Source organism: Geospiza fortis, unplaced genomic scaffold, assembly GCF_000277835.1.
Source record: "Geospiza fortis unplaced genomic scaffold, GeoFor_1.0 scaffold242, whole genome shotgun sequence".
Classification (NCBI taxonomy): Eukaryota; Metazoa; Chordata; class Aves; order Passeriformes; family Thraupidae; genus Geospiza; species Geospiza fortis.
In genome coordinates, this window is record NW_005054574.1 from 252,883 (window position 1) to 279,511 (window position 26,629).

The 26,629-nt window shown below is 40.9% G+C and overlaps 2 protein-coding genes across 3 annotated transcripts in view; one reads left to right on the plus strand and one right to left on the minus strand.

Moving 5' to 3' along the window:
• Positions 1-6,816: 6,816 nt before the first annotated feature.
• Positions 6,817-11,316, plus strand: SPX (spexin hormone). Its single transcript, XM_005429764.1, has 6 exons — positions 6,817-7,010; positions 7,889-7,969; positions 8,107-8,164; positions 9,055-9,117; positions 9,751-9,834; positions 11,197-11,316. The coding sequence occupies exons 1-6, from the start codon at positions 7,005-7,007 to the stop codon at positions 11,253-11,255; spliced, it is 351 nt and encodes a 116-aa protein (XP_005429821.1). The 5' UTR covers positions 6,817-7,004; the 3' UTR covers positions 11,256-11,316.
• Positions 11,317-14,466: 3,150 nt separating this feature from the next.
• GYS2 (glycogen synthase 2) overlaps positions 14,467-26,629 on the minus strand; it is a 41,651-nt gene continuing 29,488 nt past the window's right edge. Inside the window, exons 8-15 of one of the 2 annotated variants that reach the window (XM_031064252.1) lie at positions 25,254-25,313; positions 24,521-24,599; positions 23,882-23,995; positions 21,415-21,541; positions 20,037-20,132; positions 18,102-18,265; positions 16,872-16,952; positions 14,467-15,252 (exon numbers count right to left, since the gene is read on the minus strand). In XM_031064252.1, the coding sequence (XP_030920112.1) occupies positions 15,031-15,252; positions 16,872-16,952; positions 18,102-18,265; positions 20,037-20,132; positions 21,415-21,541; positions 23,882-23,995; positions 24,521-24,599; positions 25,254-25,313 (943 nt within the window). In that variant the 3' untranslated portion in view covers positions 14,467-15,030. The remainder of the gene's footprint in view (positions 15,253-16,871; positions 16,953-18,101; positions 18,266-20,036; positions 20,133-21,414; positions 21,542-23,881; positions 23,996-24,520; positions 24,600-25,253; positions 25,314-26,629) is intronic. The other variant, XM_005429765.2, reaches the window with a different exon arrangement.

Below are 26,629 nucleotides of genomic sequence, written 5' to 3' on the forward strand. Positions count from 1 at the left end.
CACTTCCCTTCTCTTGACAAATATCTGGAAAGAACAGGCGCAAGATACAAGAGTCAGGGTGATCAACACACACATATTTATGCCAACTTTTCCATTCAGCAGCCAGCTCGGAGCTGTGGCATCTAGGGTTTTGAAAATCCTCGTTCCACTTAGCTGTGACAGAAACAATCAGCCAGGACATTTTGTTGTCCAGGGAACTAGAAGTTGATGTGGAAATGTTATGGAAGAAAGACAGAAATACTTCCTGAAATATCACTGCTTATTCTTAAATACCATAACTGTGGCAGGGAGGTAAGGAGGAATGAAAATAAAAACTGAAGAACACCCTGCAAATTAGCAGAGGACTTTTTAAATTAAAGGAAACACTTTAATTGTACTGGGGGTGGCAGGGGTGAGGCAGAAAGTGTGAGACCAACAAGACTTTCAGTGTTTCTGTGAGCCTATGAGACCAAAAAACCTCCAAAATCCAGTGTTCCTTGTACTAATCAGCCACAGCTGTCATGGTGCCACACTGGGAATTACACAAGAAATATGCCCTACAGAGGCGCCTCATCCTGTGTGTATTTTTATTATCTAGTCTTCCAGGCAACATTTAAAAGGTATTTCCTACAAGATAATAGTCATGTCTGCATGTGACTAAGGCATGGGAGGTTCATTTTGCAGGGATAAATCCTCATTCCCAGTGATGTTCCCACATCTACCCTGCACATTGCAACAACCTGAACTGATCAGCTGGGAACTATATTATTAAATAACAATAACATACCAAATGAAGCTGGGTGAAGCTCCCAAGAATCAGACTTTAAGTCATCTTTTAATGCAGAAAAATTAATTCCTTTCCCCCAAAACAGCAGCAGGTTTCACTAGCACTTAACACTTATATGATCTTTTGAAGCAGGAAATAAAATTATATATAAGTATTTACTAATATAGATTGAAATAAACATAAATATTAAGTGTTTAATTTAAGCTAGTTTATTACAGGCTGCCTGCATGGCAGCAACTTATAGTTTATATAAGCAGAGGCAAAATCTCCAAGTTTATTTTTCTAGTATTTCTACAAGTAGTAGCATTTACTCTAATGAGCATGTCCTTAGCCACAGGAATACTTCAAAAATAAGAATAAAAAGAAGCTCAGAGCAATTTTAGAGAAGAGACTGCTTTTTAACTATGTCTCACTTAAAAGATTTACTCCTCAAATAAATGCCAGGAAGCAGAAGCAATCTTCTAGATTGCATTATTACAGATGTATTATCTCTAAAGAAATAGATGAATTACCCTTAAATTAAAATTTAAATACCCTGCAATTAGTTTAGGACTTTTTTTAAGCACACAAGAGCCCTCAAGCAGATATAAGTAACACTCTATTAAAGGATATTTGATTTTTTTTCCTGTAATATACCAGTTAAAAAAAACCAAACAACAAAACGCACAGCCCAAGACCTTATACTTACACAAGCACGTGGCAAAACAGCTTCTCTTCCTTCTCTGAAGGAGACAGCACAACTACTTTAGCTCTTCCTCTGAGGAGTAGGAGCTGCCTGAACTTCAGTGTTTAAATAAGCAGAGGGCTCTTCTGCTGGAAAATCAGCTTTACAAGGTACAGGCGCTGCCACTCAGCTGAGAGGGACCACCAGCTGCAGCCAGGTTCTAATCAAGCTTCAGGCTCCTGCTTCCTGCCCTTTTTACCTTTTTTCCCCTCACATCTCTCCTGCTGCTGTTAAATTAATTGCCTGTAATTTCAGTGCAACTTGAAGTCTCCCTGCTCTTCTCGTTATTGTTAAAAACAGCAAGGAATGTTGTGATATAGGTTATTACTGTGTCAAAACTCTGGTTCCTGGGGTGTTTCTCACTTCTATTAGCAGTTCTTTCCTGCTTTTCCCACCTACAGCAAAATTTCAAGCAGAAGCAGATCTCTCCTAATTTCTGAGAGTTAGAACAGGGAATCTGGGAGCTGTATAAATTTCATCAGTCTCACCACTTTTGAAAAGAAGAAAGTATTGAAGTCTCTTGAGATGATAGTGTATTAAATAGTCTCTCTGTTAACTGTCATGTCTGCCCTTAGTTCTGTGAAAAAAATCATTAGGACCCTTAACTAATTTCTTTTTTTGTATTAGATTATCAAGACATGCAGTAGAGCCTGCCTGTCTGAAGAGCTCTATGGCTCCTGCTAAATTACCCTGTAAATGCCCATTCTTTGATGGCCATATCTCCTTTCCAGCCTGCAGACTGGAGAAAACTGTTTTTCAGCTGGTCTTTTCACCTGGTGTTTGCCTCAGACTTGTCCATTGCTCAGGAAAAAAACTCTTGTGCCATCCCATCAGTGGTTCACTTAACTTCAGATATAAGCACCTCTTTCTGAGATGCTTACACCTTTCAAAATTTTGTGGATTTCTACTCTTTCCTGATGCTTTCAAACACCCCTCAACCCACATAATATATTTAAATTCTACTTATAATTATTCCTTGAAGCTGCCTCTCTTTCACAAACACACTTGTGAGAACAGTAGAACTTGGACCTGGCTGCAGCATTGCTCACACCTTAGCCCTCAGCAAAGTCTCTGTTACCTCTCTTATGTGAGACATTTACATCATCTCTGACAGACTGGATTTTCTACACCTTGTTCTCTACTGCAAGAGTTTTTAGCACACTTCTTCTCATACAGTCTAGAGAAAAGACAAAAAGCTTCTCCAGTAAATCTGCAGTGCTTGAAACGCACCCACAGACATTGTGGTGCTGAATGTAGTTAAATAAATTTGGGCCAGCAAGTGATGGCCTCTAATCATGCACCTGGCTTACACCAGAGAGTATCTCTTCCCGTCAGAGCTGCACCATGAAAATTCACCTTCCCAGAAAAGTTAAAGACATCCCTACTTATTGTAGGGAGGTGGACTAGATGACTTTTAAAGGTGTCTTCCAACCCAAACTATTCCATGGTTCTGTAAATTAAGGTCTGTTATGAAAATAAATAGCACTGAAAAACATGTTTGTGTGGCATAAAATGTCTTGATGGATTGCAAATTGGATTGGTTTTGTCAACAGGTTTTAAAGGGCAAATATGGAGCTTGTACACAAATTTCCCCTTAGTCTGAGCAGGATATATGGGGTTAAAGTCCAGAATCAGCTTTGAAAGATTACAGAAACACAAAAAACCAGCCCAAAAAGAAGAGGTCATAGGGTTCATAACCATATATCTGGGCAGGATCAGTTGGGCAATGACTCCTAAAAAAGGATTGTCTAATCTATTCTCTGAGTTTCTCAGTGATAACAAATCAACATCCAGGGCAATCTATATTTGACTTTGCTGCTGGTAGAAAGCTTGTCTTACTATGCAACTTACTGCAAATGAAATGCAACATGCTTTGTAATTTCCTACTTTGCGGGCTCTGCCATGACATTTCACAGACTTTTATGATGCTGCAGTAGCATGTAGGAGCCAGAAGCGCACTGTGCCAGGTGCTGCTCAGCAGCCAGACACAAGTGGGATGGATTTCCCAGAGAGTTACCAAACTAACAGGAAAAAAATCCCAAAGGAGATGAGAATAAGTACAAAGCAAAGGTCATAAGTTCTGGGAGATTTATACCTTGGCAGCACCAGTGTTTGCTGATGTACCCAGTGACCACCTACGCCCCAGCTGCAGCTTTTCCTCAGGAGCAAGCCATGGGTCACTGCTGCCCTTACCAGGATACAATACTGTATCCTATATTTCCAGGGGAATATTTGGGAAGGTGCATGGTCGTGATGCAAGTCAGTGTGGTAAGTTTGACCCCATTGGTTAAAACTCCAGCACAAGAGAACATTTCCCCCTCACTTCAGCACTGAACTTCAACGCCAGAAATCAGCTTTGTATCACTTACAGCGTCAGGATATGCAACCCGTGCCCTTTAGATCATCTCAAAAAATAAGAATAGGTTATGTTCTTTCTAATAAGGGGTCCTGCTGCTATAGCAAGCTTCCCTCTACTTTTCTCTCTCAGGGTATTGATTACATGCCAGAGCCACTTCCTCCTGCAGGTGAATCAGCTGAGAAATGGCAGCGCTGACAATGAGTGTTTGGTGCGCAGCTCATCATCCCAAAGTGCCACAGCTTTTTGGTGTGTTATGATCCATAACCCAATTATAGGCTGCTTCGTCTTTCAAGAGTACGAGCTCACATGTGCCCACACAGAGCCACAGCTCATTTGTGAATGCAAACACTCTCAGTACCTGCACAGCTCTTTTGTGAATGCAAACACTCTCAGTACCTGCACTGCCTTCCCAAAACACTGCCTCCTGTCCCTGTTTACAAATACACTGTGTCCCATACCATCCTAGAAGTGGTTGGATTTCTGGGAAGGGTGAGATGGCCACCTTTTCATAGAATCATGGTAAGAAAAAGCTTTGAAGGGAGAAGCCAATTCTCTTAAATTTTGATCGCTGAAGTAGAATTGACAAACCTGGAGTTCTTTGTTCTGCAGGCAGACTCCTTAGAGATTTCCAAGGAGAAGGTTCTGAAATACACTTTTGTTTGAAAACCAAAGCAACTTGGAGTCACTGGTCATAGTAAAAATAGATGGATTTAGAACTCTAAGTCATAAAGGCACAGACAATTTAAGGGAAAAATAAAAACCATTGGAAAATAAAAATATAAAAAAATCCCAAAGCCCCAAACCATTATGGAAATGCAGTTTGAGGTTGGGTTCATTTCACCTGATGTGAAAGGTCAAGGTCAATTGTCTCTTGCTACAGGGAGTGACTAAACTCCTGACTTTTAGACACCATGGTGGCACTGAGGCATCTGATGGTACAGCAATAAAACCCTTTAATTTAAGATGATGCTGTCAAGATCCTGCTTTTGTTCTTGAGCTGGTGGTCACCTGACCCCATAACAAGGCAGTTCAGATTTTGATCTGCTCAGTTCAGCTCCCTGCTGCCCTCCAGGCAGCTCCAAACAAGCCCAGATCTCAACAAGGATTCCCATGGGACTCAGAATACAGCCAGGTTTGGAAGAGAGACTGAGACTCCAGCAACACCAAGTCAGAGTCACTCAGATTTTGCCAAATGGTCACAAGAAAAACTCAAGCTGTTTTCCTCCAGCATGGTAACATCTTTCTCCATGCCTCCCGTCCTCCTCCTCTTCTCCCCAGCTGCAACGGGAGGGGCTGAGCTGGTTTGACCCCCTGTTTCTTTTGTGTTATCTTGTCTCATTCCAGTGGCAGGAAAAGCAGGATTTCTTTTCAGTGCCAGATATTTCCTACTAGGAGGAGAACCATCCTGAAGAGATCATACTTCACACTGCCAACCCCAAAGGCAGGGGGTTAATTTTCACAGGCTCAGCTGAATATTTTGATTCCAGCCCCGTGGTGTGTGCAAAACAGGAAGATATGAAGTCACTCCAGAAGGCAATAGGGGAGTAGCTTTACCTTTTCCAAGCCTCTGCATGCTAAATGTCTCCTGGATGAAATGCACAGTCCCCTTCTAAGGCTAGGGGTTAAGCATCATCAAGAAATGTCTCTGATCTGCCAGAGCACAGGGAAAAGAGCAGGGAAAAGAAACTTCACAGTGAAGTAGATGCAAGTAGAATCCCTTCTGCTAGGATGCATCAGGGCATGGCCTTTTAAAAAGGGTAACAGCAGCACCTAGCCACCACAGGAGCTGCTTGAGACCAAAACCGGAACTTCCCTCTGGTTTCTTGTCTCTACACCAGCACGAGCTGCAGCTGATGGCAGTTCTGTATATTCGGTGAGCAATTCTGTGTGGCATGAGCAGGGAACAGAGTGAAACCCCCCAAAAGCTGGACAGCAATTGCACCTTCACTTAATAATGTGCTTCAGAGCAGTGTCACAGACACACAGTGGCAGGGAGGAGTTCACAGTGAGCAGCAGCAGAGCCTGTCTGCACACTCCTCCTTGAACTCCACATCCATGAGCCAGTGTTTGTCACATGCATGGCCTAACCTGGATTTTTGTCACACCATGGGCTGGCCCTGTTCATGAAGCTGCTGCAGTCAACTTTCCATTGGCCAATCTTCAAATCAGCAAATTTCTACCTCCCTGCTTGCTTTGCTTCTCCTTCTGCTTCCATCAGGTTTACAAAGGAAAAAGTACAGGGGGAGAGATGAAAACCCTGGCTACAGAGCAAGCAAGGCCAGGCATACAGTGTGATTGACTCTCTGCCTGAGGACCAAAGCAACTCTCCATGACTGCAATGAGCCCAACAATAACCCAGAAGGAGCTCATGGAAATTTCTTCCCTGATCCCTGCCTTTTTTTCTGTTCACTGCTCCACTGTTTAACCTATTCAAGCCCATGAGCTGGACTTTTACTCCAGCCAATCCATGGGACAGAAAAGTGTTTCTGACTATTAGGATTCAGGATTTATTGGGTATTTTGGGTCTTTTTTGTTGATGCTGTTGTTGAGCTTTATACTTTTACTTGTGTGCAAGAAAATTAGATGCAAAAGATCATCAAAGAATCAAACCACAGACTACATCCTCTGAATGTATGCAAGGAATAACTTCAGGCTAGTGACACTGGGGAAGTCACTTCTTTCTTGATGCTGGTGAGTAATTTACCAGCTTTTCCAGCTCCCACAATGGATGCTAATCTGATCTATTGTGGATTATCCTGGGTAAACTCTCACCATCCATATTAATACCCACTCTGGCTGTGATTATTGATCATCCAGCAGGAAGGTGAGCGTTGCAAACGCACAGGGCTGATGCTGATGTATTCAGGAGGTGTTCACCTGTTTAATGGGGTGCATCTCCAAGTGCATCCATCTTTCAATCATTTCAATCAGGACTTCCTGCAAGGCTGCAGGTTTCCCTCAGGAGTCATCAGACCTTCTGCTTCTCCATCTACAGGGCTGACAAGAGATCCCTTCAGACTCCTCCGCCCTGCCATGGAAGGGGAGGGCATCTCCACTCTGAAGATTTAAAAAGGGACCCCTGGCCATGTAGGAAGGAGATCTTGTAACACATCATCCCAAGGAAAGAAGACTGAAGGTTTGTCACTGAGATAAGTATGAAGGTAAGTGAGAATTTTTTGGTCTTTAGCAAACATTTAGTTTGCAATTAATGCTTTCTTTTTCATGTGAGTGCAATATTTAGGAACTGCAGGGGGGCTTAAGAAATTTTCCTTAAAAATAACCCAGAAGAAATACACACATAGATATATTATATGTATTTTAAACAACTGTATTAAAAATACACCAATAGTACAACCTCTCAAACTCAGGATGAAATGAACCACTGTGAAACATACAGTTAGATTCCCTGGTGCCCATCACTGTTAGCAATACATGAATAACAACATGGTTTGTGTGAACAAGCAGAGGTGCAACTTGTGCACAGAGGATTCATGCTCAATGCCTCCATTTGCATGTGCTGCATCAGCAAACAAACTCCAAGAATCAAAAAAAAACGGTCTTGTGACTTTTTTTTAGAATGCTAAATTTAAAACATTTTTTCTTTTTTTTTTAACCTGAGGAAGTAGAGATTTTGTTTCTTGGTTGGTTTGTTTGTTTGGAATGACAAGCCCCCTACATTTGCTTGTTGTCTATGGTTTGGTAAAATCAAGGTAGATTTTATACCATCTTTACCCATTAGTTTGTACATTATCCTCACTTCTGGAGGATCTGATGTCCTTGTAAATAGGACCACAAAAGGTGCTTGCCTTGATGGCAGCTCTCACCAGGATGGAATAGATTTGAGTAAAAAGAATAAAGTTAAATTTAAGATTAATCCTCTGATCAGATCAGCGTGCACTGAAACCCACCCTGAGCAAGAGGAGGTTGGGAGCAAGACGGGGACAAGGCAGCAGCTGGGAACACATTTAGATGTGAAGTTGGGAGGATGTGCAAATGTGAAAGACTCTTCCTGCACCTTGCGGTTCTCTGTTGTGCACAGGGGCTGCATAAACCCTCAGCATCTGCCCTGGCACTGCTCCTGGCCGCGTCCTTCGTCACCTTCTCCTGGAGCGCCCCTCAGGTGAGCCCAGGCTGGAGCTCATGAAGCTCAGAGCTTGGTGCCATTAAGTATTTGCATTAATTAGCAATGGCATGGAATGTTGACATGTCTCTTTCCCCTCTTTTTTATTTTTTATTTTTTTTTAATTTGGCATAAAGGCTCATTTCCAAAGGAGAAACTGGACTCCTCAGGCCATGCTGTATTTGAAGGGTGCACGTAAGTCTCGAGCTCTTCCCATTTTGAGGAGATAATTTTCCCCACCCCGGATTATTCCTTGGTTCCACACAAGCAGGATATCCTGAGGATGCTGTGGGGATAGAAGTTTTGAGGCTTGCAGGAGGGATGTGCTAATTGCATGGTGCTAATTATGTCGTGGTCAGATCTTTGGTCCCTGTGCAGGCCATTCACTTCCCAGATGGACTCAATGCTCCTTGTGGGTCCTTCCCACTCAGAATAGCCTCAGATTCTGTACTTAGATAGAGATGTTGTCCTTTGATCCAAATCATCAAATATAACAGAAATATTAATATGAAAAATTGTATTCTGAATTGTGGATTTAAAATTAAAAGCTATCAGGGAGGGCAGGTATAAAGAGAGGAAGAAAAAAAGCTCCCTGTAAATTAGATAAAAAAAGGTCATAATCCTGAGAGAAATGCAAAAGGGAGACAATATAAATAACTGCAAAATAAAATAAATATAAGCTCCAAACGACTGTAAAGATAACTGAAAGTTCTAGTGACATTAATACAATTATTTCTATTAATAAAAGTGAAGATTTTGGCCCGTTTTGTTCTTTTAAAAAAATTCTTCCAACTGAATAATGCATTGTGTTCCTTCCCTAGTGAGGTTTTATCATTCTTATTGATGCACAGGAAGCAGTGTGATTTTATTTTGTTAGTTTGGGATTTGGGATGGGTTTTTTTCTTCTTCTTTTTTCTTTTTTTTTTTATAAAAATACAATTTAAAAGCCAATACTTCACAGTCCAGCAAAGAGATTGAAGGCTCTTGACCATGTACAAAATTGAAAAGAGTCCTTTAGGGATTATGAAGTAGGAATTACAACAAGTTTGGGGGCTATTTTCACCCTTGTGTCACTGCTTTTGTAGAGGGACGTCGCTTCATCGCAGATGAGAGCCAGAGGAAGGACCTGTATGACAGAGTGCAGCTGGGTGAGTCCATCAGCACAGGGCTGTGGAGCCCATCCACCTCCCCAGCTTATGGGAGAAATCCCTGGAAAGGGAAGGGGATTTGTTTTCCTGGAATCACGGTCAAGGAAACAACTAAACCTCCTTTTTTTAGTCCCTTCACTCCAACCAGCACGTGACAAAGACTGACTTCCCTCTCTGGTGCACCTGTGTGATTTCATTTACGTAATTTCCAGACTGACCTGTCTGCTAAGTGGGATTTTCATGAATGCTTTTGACTTTCTTTTTGCACTGGAAAAAAGAATCAAATCAAGCTATTAATTGTGCTGAAGTGACAAATGGCAGAAGCAGGCCAATCCACACTAGGCAAGGTTTCTGGAAGGAACAGGATGTTGTAAAAAAGTTAGGAACTTAAAAAAATGAAAATGTTCTTTTTACCTTCCAAGGGATTTTGAAATAACCTCCCTTTTAAAAAGATTGCTAATCTCTTGTGTTAATTATCAGGCTGGTTTTCAGCAGACAATGCTATAGAATGAAGGAGAAAATATCTTCTTGTCTTTGATCTCTAGTTATAGAAATAATGAAAAAGCAAAGAACAAAGTAAAGAAATGCCATAAGACACTAACAAACCATGCATCTCTGATTTTTTCGTTCTAGAAACACGCAGCCATAACACAAATCCTTTATCCCTTTCTGAAGCTGCTGCGCTGTTCCTTACTGCCTTACAGAAAGCACAGGAAGGTAAATGCATGTTTTGTCTTACTCTGACTTTTAAAAAGGTGGTTTTTCAGTATTTCATTTACTAGCAAATTAATCTAGAAGGTCTGTTTTGAACCGAGATATTGCTCAACAGAGAGCCCTGTATGGGAGTGCACATTTACACAGATTACAACATGAGCTACATAATGATAGCAGGTAAATATTTGTGTATTCTGCTTTTAATTTTCTCTTTGGATGTTTTACTGGTTTGGATTCAAGGGAATGGCTATTTTTCAATTTAATTTTTCACCCAAATCTTTTCTGGGATTACTTTTTCTATAGCATATTGTTTGCTTGAGAAAATTTTATTCCTCCACTGGATTTGGTGCAAAGGTTTAAAAGAATCCATAAGAACCCCAGGAGAGGAGCTGTTGGTTTCACATCACCAGGCTGAGACCCTAAACCTTTACTCTCCATGTCCTCTGCCCTTAAATCTCTCACCTCTTCAGCTACCACAGACTTTTTTTTTTTTGGGGAAATGGAGCTGGGGCTCTGTGCTTAGCCCTCTCTTCCCTGCCCTGGCAGAACTCTGAACAAAAACAAAAACAATAAAAAAACCCCAAAACCAACCAAACAAAAAAACCAACAAAAAACCCCCAAACAAACAAAAAACCAAACAAACAAAACCCCCACACAAACAAACAAAACAAAAATCCAAACCAAACCAAAAAAAAAAAAATCAGTGGCATTTTGGAGAGAGAAAAAGGCAGAATAAAAAAATGAGCTTAGTGCTTTGGACAAAATATGTGAGCACTTCTAAAGTTAAATCAGTGAAAGTGTCATTTGCATGTCAACAAAAGCTTCTGCTGAAGGTGTATTTTTCCAATTTTAGTGGTATTTTCCTGCCTGTTGTTGCTGTAGCAGGGGAGATGGACAGCAACAGAGAAAAAAGGGTGAAATATCTGAGAGAGATAAGCAGAACTGGCAGCTTGTTTGAAAAAAAAAAACTAGGTGGAGTAACATTTCCATCTCTGTGGTAGGAAATAACCAGTCAAACCTGGGTAAGCCATGCACTTTCAGATCAGCTGATTTTAGACCTAACTGAGGCAATGCACAAGGGAAGAACAAATCTATTATTTTCTTCAGTGTGATTTTTTTTCCCATGTGCTAACTCACCCCTCTGGACACGGTTTGTAGTTTTCTTCTTCAGCAAACAGAAAAATTCCTACATTTAAAAATGAGAGAAGACATGATTGTTTTTAGAGATGCTGCCTCTGTCTCTCTTAGCTGAGCAGTCACACTGCACTGAATCTGTGCCTAAAGTAATCTGAAAGCTGAAAACTTTGGCTGGCTGAACTTACTTCATCTACAACTTATTTCTCTCCATTGTGTCTTGTCTTACAGTGGAAGAAGAAAACAGTGAACACCCTGGCTACTTGACAGACAGTCTATTAAATTGGTGAAATTATTTTAAATGTCTTTAACATTTGTACAGCTTTGAACCTGAAAGCATAACTTGTGTAAGTAAAGTGTTTCATCCATTCTCACTGAAGGTCCCAAAGGGTGAGGTGTTTTCACATCGCAAAATTTTGAATGCAAAGGGATTAAAAGGTACTAGATCAGATAAGGAAAGCATCTGTAAAGTTCCTACTTTCTTTAGAGCACTTTGTGTGTCTCATCTGAAATTAAAAATACATGGCATCAGCTCACCTGAAAAGATAATTAAAACTATCTTTTTGGACAACTTCATTTGAAAGTTTTTCAATTGTCATTGGGAAACCTTTTACCACCTTCCACTCAGCTGAATAGTGAAGCTTTTTGAACCCTGATAAAGACAGATTCCATTACTACTTCACTGGTGGCCCTGTAGGCTGCTGATGGTCAATAAATTCAGTGAGATACAAAAACATTCCAGCTATCTGTGACTGCAAAACTGCTGATTTTTTTTTCTTTTAAATTTTTATTTGGCAGGTATCAGTCAGCACAGAGAATAGGCAGCAGCACTTATTGCCTCAGTCCACTCCTGCAGAAATACTCTGAAAAATCCTACTGAGCAAGTCCCAGCACATAAAGACAGTTTGGGGACAGGTCTTGCATTATCAAGGCCTCATTAAACACTGTTTTGTGATTGTACTCTTTCTGAGTTGCAGAACTGGAATTATGCATAAATCTGTTAATTATCATTCTGTGCTGATAAGGATGTATTATATGTAGTTCTGTGGTCTAACTGGAAAGCCCTCTGTAGTTCTGATGTAATTAAAGAATAGCCACATGATTTCTGTGTCCAAGTAACTGTTTTATTTTTTTAACCTTCTAGTCATGCTCTTCATCTTTTAATGTTAAATTCCCCCGATCTTTCTCATAATACTGCTGATTAACTCACACTAACTGTGATGCTGCTTTACCTCAACACAAAGAAATACAGCTGAAGGAACAGAGGAATTTATTTGTTTCATGGGATTAGAGGCACTTTCAGTCATTATTTATAATCTGTATCACTCCACTGAGGAACTGGTGAAAGCAAAGTGCCCTGTTTTGTTCATTTTTAAGCACTGATATATCTTCCAATGGCAGTGTTTGTTCTATGACAGAACATTCATGATGAACTTCACCTCAAGACCAGCAGTATCCACCTGAATTCTTTCATGATTTTAAATGCCCTTTGTTTCCAGCATATTTGGAATATCTCAGGTGCGTCTAACTGATTTTCCAGCATGTTTCACAGGATCATCAGTCTGTGCTCAGACAAAAATTAGCATGGAATCAGAGAACATAATCCTAGAATGGCCTAGTCTGGAAGGGACCTAAAAGATCATCCAGTTCCAAATGCTGGGACACCTTCCACTAGAAAAGTGAAAAGTAGAGGAGTTATACATCCTTTTGTTTATCAGTGTACTGAAATTTATATGCCTCTGCCTGTCCCAGTGACACAGAAACTGCACCCACCCTATTCCCAGCTGACTGATTTTTGTGTGTGCTCCTGATTTAAGGTCTCAAGCTTAAACAATTCTTCACAAATATCATGAAACAGAATAGACCTTATGCCTTGCTGAGGAGTTGTTTGTGAAACCCCAGTGATTTCCATCTGGAAGACAATCCCTTATGTAACAGATAGCTGCTACCAAGTTTGTCAGGTGTTGGGAATGTGTGGCACTTAATTTAGGCAATCTGTTGCTGTGGCTGAATGAGAAGCTGTTCCTCCAATGCTATAAATTCAACATACAGAAATGTTTTGCTGTAGATAAATTGCCTTGTTACTAATGGTTAATCCTGGAATCAAGGCAGAGCTAACACGAGTCCAAGGTGTGGGGCAGAGGTTGCTTTGGCCACTGCAGGACCTGAATCTGAGAATTCAGATTGGTCCTACCTCAAATCTGAGCACTTTCTAACACCAGGAGGGTGCTCAAAGCATGTGAGTGTGCTGAAACACACACAGCCTTCCTGCTCTACAGCAGAGCTGAGAAATACAAGCAATAGTACAGATTTCTCAGTTTATTTATGAAAACATCAACTTTCAATCAATATGCCCTTTATATGTTCTTTCTTTGGGACTCTCAGTCATTACATCTTTTGACTCTCTAAGGGAACTCTGATGAGGAGCACTTTGTGGAAGAAACACAAAATGCAGTTCTCCACATAGTAAACTGTGTGAAGGAAAAGATTTGCCGTATCTTTGCTTTCACCATTTTTATATGAAAAATTACTAAGTGTTGAATTACCTTTTAAATGGCTAAAGAAATAGTGACTCCTTTAAATTCCAAGTAAGTTTTTACCATAAAAACTGGAACCTGACTTCTGAGAATATTCTTTCAAGTATCTGAATCAGCTTAAGATTGAAAGTCCAGATTTAAAACTGATTTTAGGTGGTCAAAAATACAAATAGGCACATTGTCACTTTTATCCTAAGTGGCCTATAGTCAGAACCATGTCATCAAGCATTGGTTAAGTGTTTAAAAGGTAGGAGCCTAACCAAAGTTGGACATCTAGGCTCCCCCTGGGATTGACAGGAAAGGCAAATACCTCCAAAGGTTACATTGACCCACCTGCTGAAGGACAGGCTGAATAAAGTTCTGGAAATGTCTTTTCTTGAGCAGCATAAGAAATTTTTGATGCACAAACTTGAAAAACAAGAGATTGATCTCTAACCTCTTCATGACAAGATGTGCTTCTGGCACTCTCTGCATCCCTAGGAGCTGAAATACTTCTAAAAGTTTTCTGTAAGGCAAATGAAATGTTTAGCTCTTGTTGTGAGGATCAGTTATCCCCCAAGAACTTTGAAGTCTCAAGTGCTTTTCAAAATTATATCTTAAAAGTTTTTTAGCATTATTTGTTAGGATTAGGTCTCTTCTGGAAGAAGTGAAATAGAGCATGGACTAATGGAAATTACTGATCCGTGAATGTTGTCACATTGTGTGGCTTCTTGTCTGCAGGGGAAGGTGCCACTCAAGGAAATTTTGTCATTCCCTTTAGCCAAGTTACATTAATTTCCTCCCAAACCAGTTTGTTAACAAACTTAGAATCCACAACAAGATGAAAATAAAAGAGACATACCAGAGGAATCAGAAAATAAATGGTCTGCTGTTTATTGTGGGTCTAAATGATGTCAGAAAGATGACTTCATTTGTCTCTAAAATTCAAATGCCACTGCATAAGACTTGATATTGTTCCACAGGAAGTATGTTTTACCACTGGATTAAGACACTTCTGTTTGCTGTAAAAAAATGTTATGTAAGCTTACACTAAACAGCATCAGGAAAAAGAAAGACCATTTTCTTTTCAGTGTATCTTTAAACTCTTCCAATATTTCTCCAGTGTAACACTTTTTTTTTCCTCTAATTTTTTGAGCTCTGGTTTAAAGTTCACGTTAGTTTAGGAGGGGAAAAGGGGAAACATAAATGAAGCAGAAATTTCTTTGGGATACCCAAAATGTAGCTATTTGTCTAGACTATGATTAATACAGATGATTCCACAGACAAAGGTATGATCTGCAGTTTGTATAAGCTCCTGAGGGGATTGTTGCATCCTCTAGTTTTATTAAGCCTGAAAAATCTCTTTTACCTCAAAGGGGCATAGAAAAATTGTCATTTAAACTACTTTCAAGGTGAAATAATATTAGGCTTTCCAAAAGTGTAGCTCAAGTAACATTTAAGGTTCCCCTAATTACATCACACTGTCCTTAACACAAAGCTTGCCAAGCCTACGGGAGAAACTGTTGAGTGGATGGGGAGAGCAGCCAGTTCAGTTCCTGTATTCTCCATGCTGCTTCTTCTTTCCTTGTGGCAAGGCTCCAAGGGAAAAGGGGGACTTGATGTTCTGCCTATCCCTTTCAGCTTCCTCATCCTCATCGTATCTCTCATCCTCATCTTCATCCTCAGCTTCACTGTGGTGAGGGCTGGAATGCTGGGAGACAGAGGGCGACGGCGGCACTGACGAAGGCCTGGGGAACCTGAAACCTTCCGTCTGGCAGGGACAGAAGCAAGGTGAATGTGTCAGCTGAGCTCCTCAATTGGTTTTATACAGCAATTTAAGGCTATCAGCACTTCAGAGGAAGCCAGTGGAAGTCAGCTGTAAGCTAGACCTGCCCTGCAATCTAAAATTAAGCTTCTCTTAACCCAGATCCCCTCAGTCCTCCTCTGCCAGTAAATACACTCTTGTATGACAGAGATGTTTACCCTGTGCCATAAACAACATCCTTCCCTTCCAGCATTGCTTTTTGCAAAACATGGCTATCTTTACTGAGCCTTAAAACAATCAGCACATGACAAAATCCTTCTGTATTCTGTAGTCAGAATATGCTTACTGAAATTCAGGATTCAATCTGAACATTCAAAACAGTTTTCTAGTTATAATGTCAGCATCTGCAAAACCAGCAAAGGGTTTTGGTCTGAACCTGCTCTCTCCTTACTAAAAAAATAAAAAAGAGTCGCGCTTTGAGGTTTGGTTCCAAGTAACATTGTTCTGAGCAGCCTCTCTTCTCAAACTGGTGCTAATCTGGACTAGGCAAGAACTGTTTGAAGGTGTGCCTTTAAAGTGACCCTTTGCAGTTCCAGCCAACATCCCATGCTCAGAAGAAGGCAATACCTTGCCTTGCTTTCCCTAGAACATCCTTTCCCAACTCCCCTCTGTTTGGTTGGTGCAGAACATTTCCATGGCATTTAGAAGAAGCAAAAAGGAGAAGCAGTCACTCTTCCAAGAGGAATTTCAAGGGCCAGTTCCTCAGCTGGTGCAAAGTGTCATGGTCCTATCCAGCTCAGTCTAAATCATCTGAAGACCTGTTCCTGTGTCCCACCTGGTAACCCCTGTGTTTGGATCTGATACCAGTAGGTTGTGGTGTAACCCCAGTTAGCAACTCAGCCCCACACGGCCTCAGCGCACTCCCTCCTGGAGAGGCCAAGGAGGGAATCAAAAGGGGGAAAGTGGGAAAGCTCGTGGTTAGATTAAGACAGTTTAGTAGGGAAAGCAAAAGCTGTGCACACAAGCAAAGCAAATCCAGGAATTCCTTCCCCACTTCCCATGGGCAAGCAGGAGTTCAGCCATCCCCAGAAGAGCAGGGCCCCATCACAGGTAGCAGTGACTTGAAAAGACAAATGGTAGCATTCTGAACATCCCCTTTTCCTCCTTCTTCCCCCAGCTTTATATACTGAGCATGATGCCCTAAGGTCTGGAGTGTCCCTTTGGCCAGCTGGGGTCAGCTGTCCTGGCTGTGTCCCCTCCCAATTCCCTGTGTACCCCCCAGCCCCTCACTGACAGGGTGGGTGAGGAGTAGAAAAGTTCTTGGCTCTGTTCAAGCCCTGCTTAGCAAGAACTAAACCATCCCTGTGCTATCAGCACTGCTTTCAGCACAAATCCAAAACACAGCCCAGCTACTGGGAGAAAAATTAACTCTGTCCCAGCCCAAAACAGAATACTCCTGTCTAGAGACTGGGTCTATAACTTAAGCTTTTAACTAGGAGTTCCTAATTCTCTTTATTTAAACCCGAACTCTCCCGAACTCTTGTTAATTCTCTTCTCCCTTACACTCTTCCTCTCTCTCCTTGTAAAGCAGGCAAAATGAACTCATCTCCAAAAGCGGACTTTACCTTTGGTGGAGCACTTGGTTCCATCTCAAATTTATCTGGGAATGTTCTGCTGAGGGCCAAGTGTCTGGCATGCATGTAATACTGCAACAAAACAGAGAAGGCATTACAAGTCATAGAGATCTTGGGTAGATTTAAGCAAGGAGGGAAAGGAGCATTAAAATGAGTTATCTTCTAAAAGATGGTGCTGAACGAAGGCTAAACGTGTTTTCTGATATGCAGAACCCAGCTGATATCACTGCTTGTACTGTGAAGTGATGAGCCATTCATGACAGATTCACACCAAAGAAGTCTGGAGCAGAAGCTGAATAAGGTATCTGCAAGATGTATTAAAATGGAAACTAGGACTTGTCTTGGTCAGTGTAGTTCCTATTGAGTGACAGGTATTCTTCATCCCTCAGGAAAGAACTGGGGTTTTTTTTTAACAAGGAAAATTTACATTTTTAAGTGCATATATGTATTACACATATGTTTTAGGCTCATTCAAAGTCACTTTGGACTGCACTGAAGCATGTGTAACAGCGACAGAGAAGTAACGTTTATGAGTTCACTGATGCCTGGTATTTAAGAATTTGACAAAAATATTTTTAGATCCACTGTATTCCTGAGTTTGAAGCACATGCACGGAAAAAATAGCTCGTTATATCTTATGCAGTGTTGGGAACCATATAAATACTAAGGTTCACACACAGGTATCAGAGCAGGAAAAGGTCCAAAATAGTTACAAAACTCATATATGTGCATCCACTTCTTTAGTCCTGCAGAATTGAGAATAATACTTCACTACTGTCTTCTAAATAGGTGGTACTGTAGTGCCCTGTGTCAAATTAAGAACACTACCTTGCATTTAAAGTACAGAGGTAGTTAAGGAGTTTTGAAGAGCCACAGAGCCCAGCAACATTTCATGGAGGATGGGAAGGATTTTTGAAAGTGTCCAGATGACTGAGGAATACAAATCCTCCTTAGTGCAGGTGTTGCCAACACCACCAGATTTTTACATTGTGTTTAGCACCATCAAGAGCTCGGTGGTGTGACTGGATTCTGCTCTAATCTGTTCAGTCTCTCCTTGCCACTGGAGCACAGAAGGATCACACTGAAATGTGCAGGCTCTGCCTTTATCCCCTTGCAGAGGGGAATTTCAGCATGGGGCTGTGTCCTTGCACTGCAGCACTGTGCTGAAGGCTCTGGCCAGGCCTATGAGCCTGGAATGTTTAATGCCTCTTTCTCACACACCCTGCCCAGGTACTTCCAGTCCAGGAGGTCGGAGAGGCGCTCGGTGCGGTTCCTCTGGATGATCCTCTGGCGCCGGTTCTGCTGGCAGAACCCGTACAGGAACTGGGTCAGCTGGTTGCACGACTCGTCCGGCGAGCGGAACCTCCTGTCCACAATGTAGATCCCTGAGGGGCACGAGGGAGGCCGAGGTGAGTGGGACTGAAGATAGGACCTGACCTCCTACACCTTCAATCTACCTTCTGTCAGGTAACAAATGTTACATGCAGCTTATTCTTTTTAATGTTAAAAGACAGCTACAACTGGAACATTTGTTACCATTCTGATGAAATGGAGAGATGCAGAGAAATATGCTATTTTTTTTAACTTTAATTTTTTCTACTTTTCAGGCTGAAATTCAGCAAATTCTTCAAAACTCAGAGGCTTTGTTGATGATGTGTAAGTATGTCCAAAAAGGTTCAAGTTTCTGGATAAAGATATATAATTTTTATTTCCCATAATTTTAAAAATACTGACTTCTTAAAGAAAACATAATCAATCTAGTGCGTTCCTAGCTTGCTGTAGAATTCACAAGTGTGGATGGCCAGAATCAGGCTGTAGGAGAGAGGCTGTGTTTTCTGTAGAAATACAAGTGTTTCCATAGAGACAGCTAACTCACATACATCATTCAACAGACAATTCTAGCAGTGAGAGGGCAGAGGTAAACTTTGCCTCTACATTGTTGAGATTAATACTTTATTTTTGCCACCCTCCTTAAACCAGAGTGTTGGGAAGAAAAGGGTGCCAGACCTCGCAGCTCTCTTAATGGACATAAGAGATGCAAAACTACCTTAATGAAGTGCTTGGGACCAGCACAGTAATTTATACAACTGACACCTGTGTTTTGGCAGAGAATAGCAACCGACCTGTGTTCTGTGGTCTCTCTGTAGGGTCTCAAAGACATGTTCACCCAGGCAGGTGTATCTAGATTTTGTACCTGGCTCTAACCCTTGCCTTTAGGTCAGGCAAAGGTGGCACCAGTGCGGGGCTGTCACTGCCTGATTGTGGAAACAAGCCCAGGTACTTGGAAAGAGGCCCTAGTTTGAGAATATATTCAATATTCACAGAACCACAGAATCACAGAATGGTTCAGGCTGGAAGGGACCTTAAAGATCATCAAGTTCCAATCCCTGCCATAGGCAGGGACACCTGCTGCTATCCCAGGCTGCTCAGAGCCCCATCCAGCCTGGCCTTGGACACTTCCAGAGAGGGGGCATCCAGTCAGCCCTGGCTAAGCAAAGAGGAAAGGACAGGGAGGGAGGGCTGTGCCTTGCTCTGTACCTCGGGGAGGCCACAGCTTTAGTGACAACTGCACCAGCTGGAAAACAGGGACAAACAACCCTAAAAGGAGGAGCTACTGAGGCAGAGGATGACTCAAGAGGCAGAATCATCCTGACACACCAGGCATTGGCACTCCAGTTATGAACCTGAGCAGATCACTATTTGAAGTAGTATTTCCATGGCTTTTTTTTTTTTTTTAAGTGTACACGGTAATTTAATGTTTGTTTGGGGAGGGTCATGTTACTGGTCTCAAATCCCAGACTATTGAGAGAAGCAGACTTTCCCAGCTTCTTTGGAAGGCTTAGAGCATTATAACCAGAGGCACTAAAGTGAAATGCTGGGAGACTCCAGACTGATATGAGCAGTGATGAATTTGGAAGAATATGGAAAATGAAAGGTTAAAGGGAGACCAAAAAAAAACCCGTAAAGGGTTTGGATAAATATGAAAGCTGAAATCCCTTGTGCAACTTAACAAGATATTCAGAGCTCTGAATATATTCCCCTAATGCATTTCCTTGTCCTAGAGAAACACAAATTTGAGGGGTAACAGCATGGTTGCTGTGCTTTTTGCTTTCCTAACTCAGAGGTGATATTTTGATATGCTGTTAAAGTTTTTACCATAAGCTTCTGGGTCAGCAACATGTTCCTGCATGAAACAGCCAAATCCAGAGAGGTTTGTGGTTACACTGGGGATGCCCATCACAGTACATTCAGCTGCAGAAGGAAACAGGCAAAAAGGGCTTCAGGACAATACACCTGCAATGGTTTCACCTTTATGAGGGAAAAAAAAACCAAAATAGGCAGACAGAAAGCCCCATAACAATAAAGCTGCTCTGAAAATGTCAAGTGAAAACTATAATTATGTTTTGTTGTGGATTATTGGAAAAAATATAAAAAGAAATTTTAAACACAAAATTCACCCTGTGTTTGCAAACATGTGTTTGTGTTCCAGAGCAGCTAAACTGAAAACTTTCTGGGAGTGCAGTTTCGACACAGAGAACCCCAATACATGGTCAGGACTATCTGGATTTTAAATTGGAGCCTAATGTACACCTATGTTCATTAGTTGTTCACAACTCTTTACAAAACTGAATCTCATAGGGGCAGGAGCATATCAAACTTTGGATTTCGATAGTTTGCCAACAGGTCTCTATAGCAGGAAAAAAAACTCCTCCAAAATAAAAATCCCACCCCAAAACAACAAACCCCATGATTAACTCAGGACTTCATCCACAGTAGATGTGGAGCTAGTTTTATAAAATCAGAAAATGTATGGATTTTTTGTAGTTTTTTCTGTCACATCCATGAGTAAAGATAATTGCTTACCCTCCTTAAAAAGTTTTTGCCAAGGAGCCTAAGCCTAACCTAAACTAGCATGCAGACTCTAGTCTTACAAAAGTGCAGAGACATCTACATGGCCTTCACTCATATGACAATAAAACTGGTGTCTATAAAATAGTTATAAATACACCTTTAAAAAGCAGTCTTTGTTTCTGGGAGACACAAATGGGTATTGATAAAGAGAATATTTTAAGTCAGAATCTATATGCTCTCTGCATTTTTAGAAATTTCCAGTTAATTCAGTGAGATTCACCACCACTGCATGTATTTCTGTTAAATAATAGCTATGGCATTACATAATTCTCTCAAACTTGTTATCTTGAATTAAATCCACTGAGCTACGTCAGCTGGTCGCATCAGATTTCTTGCCCTGCTTTTCTTAATATTTACATTCCTGCACACCTTTTTAAAAAATCCTTCGACCAAGAATTAAGTTTTAAAAATTATTTCTTGTTCTAAAGCCATAAAAAATCAAAAAATTACACATTAGTACGGGAAACAGTAAACTGCAGGGACAGTTTTGCCAGCAGTAAGACCTTTGCATGGCAGAGGAAACAGAGTTTAAAGAGTTTTTGCAGCACTTCAGAAGGAATTGGCTGCATCAACAGAATGGGTATTCATCTTTCTACACTAGTTAAGGGTACAAAATTCCTACCTGGAGTGTAGCCCCAAGGTTCATAGTATGATGGGAATACACCAAGGTGGCAGCCTCTAACAAACTCCTCATAGTCCAAGGGCAGCAAGGGGCTTGTTGAAGACAGAAACTCTGGATGTAGGATCACCTGGATATTCAAAACTTATGTTAGAGGTGAAAGAAAACCATCATTGATATATTTCAATTATCAATAAGTTTAGGCACCTTTATTCACCCTGGTCTTTTTCTAAGTATCTGGACAGCACCTCCTTTGGCCATCCATCTGTTATCTACCCCACTGCTCACACTACAACACATCCTGCCGGTGTGCACTCTTGTCCTGGAAATAGGACTCATGATGAGCCCCCTTTTCACTGGACAGGTATTTAGCTTTATCTTTCTCCACCAAGGAGGCCCATATGCACTGAGAATTAGGCCTAAGGCTGTGGCATTTAGCAAGATTTGGTCTCTTGTACAAAGGTATGGAGGATTTACAAAGGCCTGGAATGACAGGACAAGGGCGAACGGCTTCACACTCTCAGAGAGCAGGTTAAGATTGGATATCAGGAAGAAATTCTTCTCTGTGAGGGTGGAGAGGCTCTGGCACAGGTTGCCCAGAAAAGCTGTGGCTACCTCTGGATCCCTGGAAGTGTCCAAGGCCAGGCTGGATGGAGCTGTGAGCAACTTGGGCTGGTGGAAGGTGTCCCTGCCCATGACAGGGGGATGGAATGAAATTATCTCTAAGGTCCCTCCCAACACAAACTATTCTATGATCTTACTGGGATGTCTCTCTAGGAAGAGGCCTCAGACAGACACAGCACTTCTGAACGTCACAGCATTTCCTGAGATAAAGGAATGTTCACTGTACTCAACAAATCTCCCAAGAATGGATGGAATTTTGAAAGCAGACACATTATAGCCCTGTCACCACAAACCTGTGCCTAATTAATCTTGCTGAAAGACACCTCTAAGGACCAAAGTTAATTTATCTGCATGACTCTCCGGGGCTTGGGGTTACTGCCCTACATCCGCTACTTAGTTGAGAAGTGCCTTGTATGTGGTGCTCAGTCAGCTTCGGGAGGAAGAAACATAAGGGAATGGTTTAAACTGCTCTGGGTTTATCTTCCTGCATGAACATACCACAGCCATTATTCCATGCTCAGGATGTGCTTTTATCCCTTCTTAATAAAATTGTCATGCTACTCACTTGAGTAAACAAATGAATGTACTCAACCAGTAAATGGGCTGTAAGCTCATTTTGCAAGCTTAGTTGATCCCAGTGATTTCACTGGAATTGCTGAGGGTATTTTTCACATGCCAGCTGTGTCTGCCTGAATATGTTGTACCCCTCTCAAAATTACTTTCAATTTGAAGTTTACAGAATTTTTTAAAATGGTATTCAGGTCATCAAGTATTAAGCCTGTTCATGCAGGAGGTAATTTTTCAGTGGTAATGACAGATCTCTACAAACTTGACATCTGCTGAGAAGCAGATCATCATGTCTGCTGTGTTATATCCTTTCTGCTCTGTAATGCCTTCAAGCAGTTAATTGTGAGGCATTTTTTACTACATCTGTACACAGTGCATCCTTCCCCCCTACTTTTGTTACATCTTGTGTATTATTACCATATTATGATCCCAGAATTTATTGGAGTTAATGCTTGTATGTTAAGCCAGGAAGAAGCAACTAGGAAGTATAAGAAAATATTTACTCAGGTATAGCCATGGGTTTAAAAAGAAACTAAGAATAATTAATATGCCATTGTTAGAGATACTTTGGATCTGGCTTTAAAGAAAAGGTTTGGAAGAGGAAGAATTTGCAATTTTAGGTTCAACCTTGACTAGACAGATGTTGAGATAGTCAAGTTAGAATATAAGAAATTGCCAGGAAAAAAACAACTTTGGCAGACCTGTGAAAGCAGAAGCTGATAATTTCTGTGGTTTGACTAATAAACATGGAAAAAAGGAAAATATTTATTTGCACTAATTTAGTTTCAACAGGTGATGTAAACATGAGCATGGCACAAACAGCAATTCTTTCTGCTCAAAGCCCTGGTTAATCTTTTACAGAAAATGCTGAGCATCAGGGTGTTGCTCTTAAGAGATGAATCAATACTCCAGGAATGTCTGTGCTGAAACCTTGGACCTGCAGTTTTGAGCAAGTGAATCTATGCCAGAGTTTTCTATCTGGGTGCAAATGACCCATAGCACTTTCTTGATTTCCGCAGTTAGCAGCTACTCATTCAGTGCAGGAGGCAGCAATGGAAACAGCTCCCTAACCTCAGATTCCTAACTGGAAATTAGCTTGGCTAAACAGCACCTGAGGATCTCTGTGCAGTGACAAGCTGTTATTCCTGGAAAGGAAGAGAGAAGTACTCTAGCAGTACAATACCACCTATCAAGAATTTAACTGCACTCCCCAGTGATGCAGACTGAGAATGTTCAGAGAAATCTCATTTTGGGTCTCAAATGAGGAGCTAGAACGCACCTTCACGCGGTCTGTGCGGTTGTTGAACAGCCCAATGCGCCGGATGGTGTTGAGGATTGGGTCATTGCTGTCATCAATCATGTTGTGCGTGGTCACTGGAGGCAGAGAGTGTCTCTGAGCACAGAAAAGGCAATCCAAAAATCAGACAAACTCTTGGCAAACAGTCCTGTTTCTATTTTCTAAGGCTACTGGAAGACAGCGGCAAATTTTGTCAATAATGTAAATAAGCTTAATTTACCTCAAAATAAATTAATTTGTACTAACTTTAAGAAGGGCCCACCATTTAATTTTGAAGACTGTTAGTCAATGCTGTATCTCCTTAGCATTTGATTTCACATATTTAATAAAACTGGAAAAATCCAGGCTCAGGAACAACTCCAAGTTCACACTTGGCTCAGAATAAAAGAATTAGGAATGCATGTGACTGAAGCAATACCCATGGACTCCCCTAAAGGTCTGTTTGGGTCATACTCTCATTAAAAGCAATCAGAGCTGATTTTAAATGTTGCTGATAATAAGTGTATTTGCTGAAAACTTCTTCCCAATGCACACATATTGCTATGTTCCATACTCAATCCTTTTACATAATCACATTCATTATTTAGATTAGAAGTTTATACAAATAACACATTTTCTGACCTGAGTTGAAAAGATGGCTCTTTTCATAATGCTTATGTCATCTCGGTCAAGAATCTTGTTCAGGTCTGGGATTTCTCCTCTGCAAAGGAAACACACAACCAATTTTACCAAATGATTCATTTACCAAATGATTCATTGTCCTATTTGCAAAGAAAATGAAGAAATGGCCAACAAGGTCTGATCTGAAGTTTGCTGATATCAACGCGAACCTTTCCTTTGTTTTCATGGCCCTTCTATATTGCCTATATTGTGTTCTCCCATATACTTGCTGATCTCCTAATTAGCTTTTGAAAAAAAAGCAAAAGAATTGCTTTCTTCTGTTTTTTGGACACAGCTTTTTTTTACTGAAGTTCCAGTCATCTCACCTGTGCTTTAGGTCATTCACTTCCAACTGTCTTCTGAAACTACATGGCTGAATCACTAACACATTTTACTTTGTCTCTGGTGCTTTTTTAAGCTGAAGTAGCTAGTTTTTGACAGTGAATAAGCCTTTGTTACTTAGACATCCCTGTGTCTCTTAAGAGCCTTTCCACTACAAGCTGTTGGAACTTTTATTTTTTTCTCTGTGATTTGCCTGTTAAACAAGTATCCTGTTTATGGTCCCATATCTTCCTACCATGCCCTCCTATGGATGTCAAAATGCCTTACAAGAGCAGAAGCACAGAAACAGCACAAGTAAAGCCACCTGAACATGAGGCTCCACAAGGCAGAGCAAAGCAACTTATTCACTCACTTCAGCAAGGCATTGTAGAGTTTCCTTCCAAACTTTTCTTTCACAGACTGTGCAGTGTCCCTAGGAAGATAAATAAATATACATATAAAACAGGAGAATCCAGAACAAAGACAGCATAAAAGAGATTCCTACTGCTGGAAATTAAACTGATAGACTGATGGAACCCAGGATGCAGAAGCAGACAGAGGTCTGGTTCTCAAAGCTTTTTTCTCCAGCCAGCAGTTGTGCTGATGGATTTCAGCAGAGCTGAGGATTTACCCTGCACCTACAGATGAGTGCACTGGGAAAGCCAGGGACAGGCTTTACTAGGGATTCCTTCTAGCCCTCTTCTCTGATCAGTAGACCACATGTCAGTTGTGAAAAAAAAGAGCATATATATGACCCTAGGTACTGTAACATGGTCATTAATAATGGACAGAGAGAGCTCCAGCTTCTCTTGACCTGGAAGAGAGATGCAAGATATAAGAATTAAACCAATAGGGGTTTTCAAAGCAAGCTTCCCCCTTCACTTTCTGCCTTATTTCCCAACTCACAGACTTTTGGAAACAAGTGTTAGACTTAAGGGTAGTTATCTTAGTTTGCAAAACAAAAAAAAAAAAAAACTTCCTGAAAAGCTCAGGCCAAGTTTTAAGCCATTAATGAGGCCTGTGTCAGACAAATGTTATATTTTAGCTAAGGAAGAATTCCAGTGAACCCCAGTTCTGCATGCAAAGAGTCATTTTTATTATTCTGCCGGTGGCACAAATTTCTGTTGTCAAAACAGCAACTGCACTCTAAATTTGAGTGAATCTACTGAGAGTGAAGTTCCAATTCACAGAACCTTTCCTGCCTTTCTGATTTTTAATTATAATTTAGGCAAAAACAAAACTTGTTAGGTGAAATCTTAAACTTTACCAAGCTGGGAATCCACATACCTGTTTTTAGGTGCTCTTTCCCAGCTCACATAGACACAAGAGTGGATAAGTCAATTTTGGATGAGTTGTAAAGCAGCCAAATGTTAAGCCACACTGATCCAAACCCCAGCAGGATCATTCCCACATGACTATACTTTCATAGATTGCCATGCACAATATCTAAAATTTAACCCAGATGGGATAGACTGCTTTTCCTGAAGCAAAGAAGGATTTTATACCCCAAGTCAGCCATCACATATTAATTTCTAAGTGCTGTATTCCTTTATAAGTGCCAACCTCTTCTTGTCTTTAATTTCAGTGGCATCCTGAAATCATTTGATATTATTATGAAATACTGCTAGCAGGTGGGTTTATCCTGGTTATGATTATGACCATGATGATGCTGCATACAGTGATGCAGAGAGTCTTCTGCTTTTCACAGAGAAGAACAGCTGAAAGCAGTCTTTTCCTATACAGAATCAC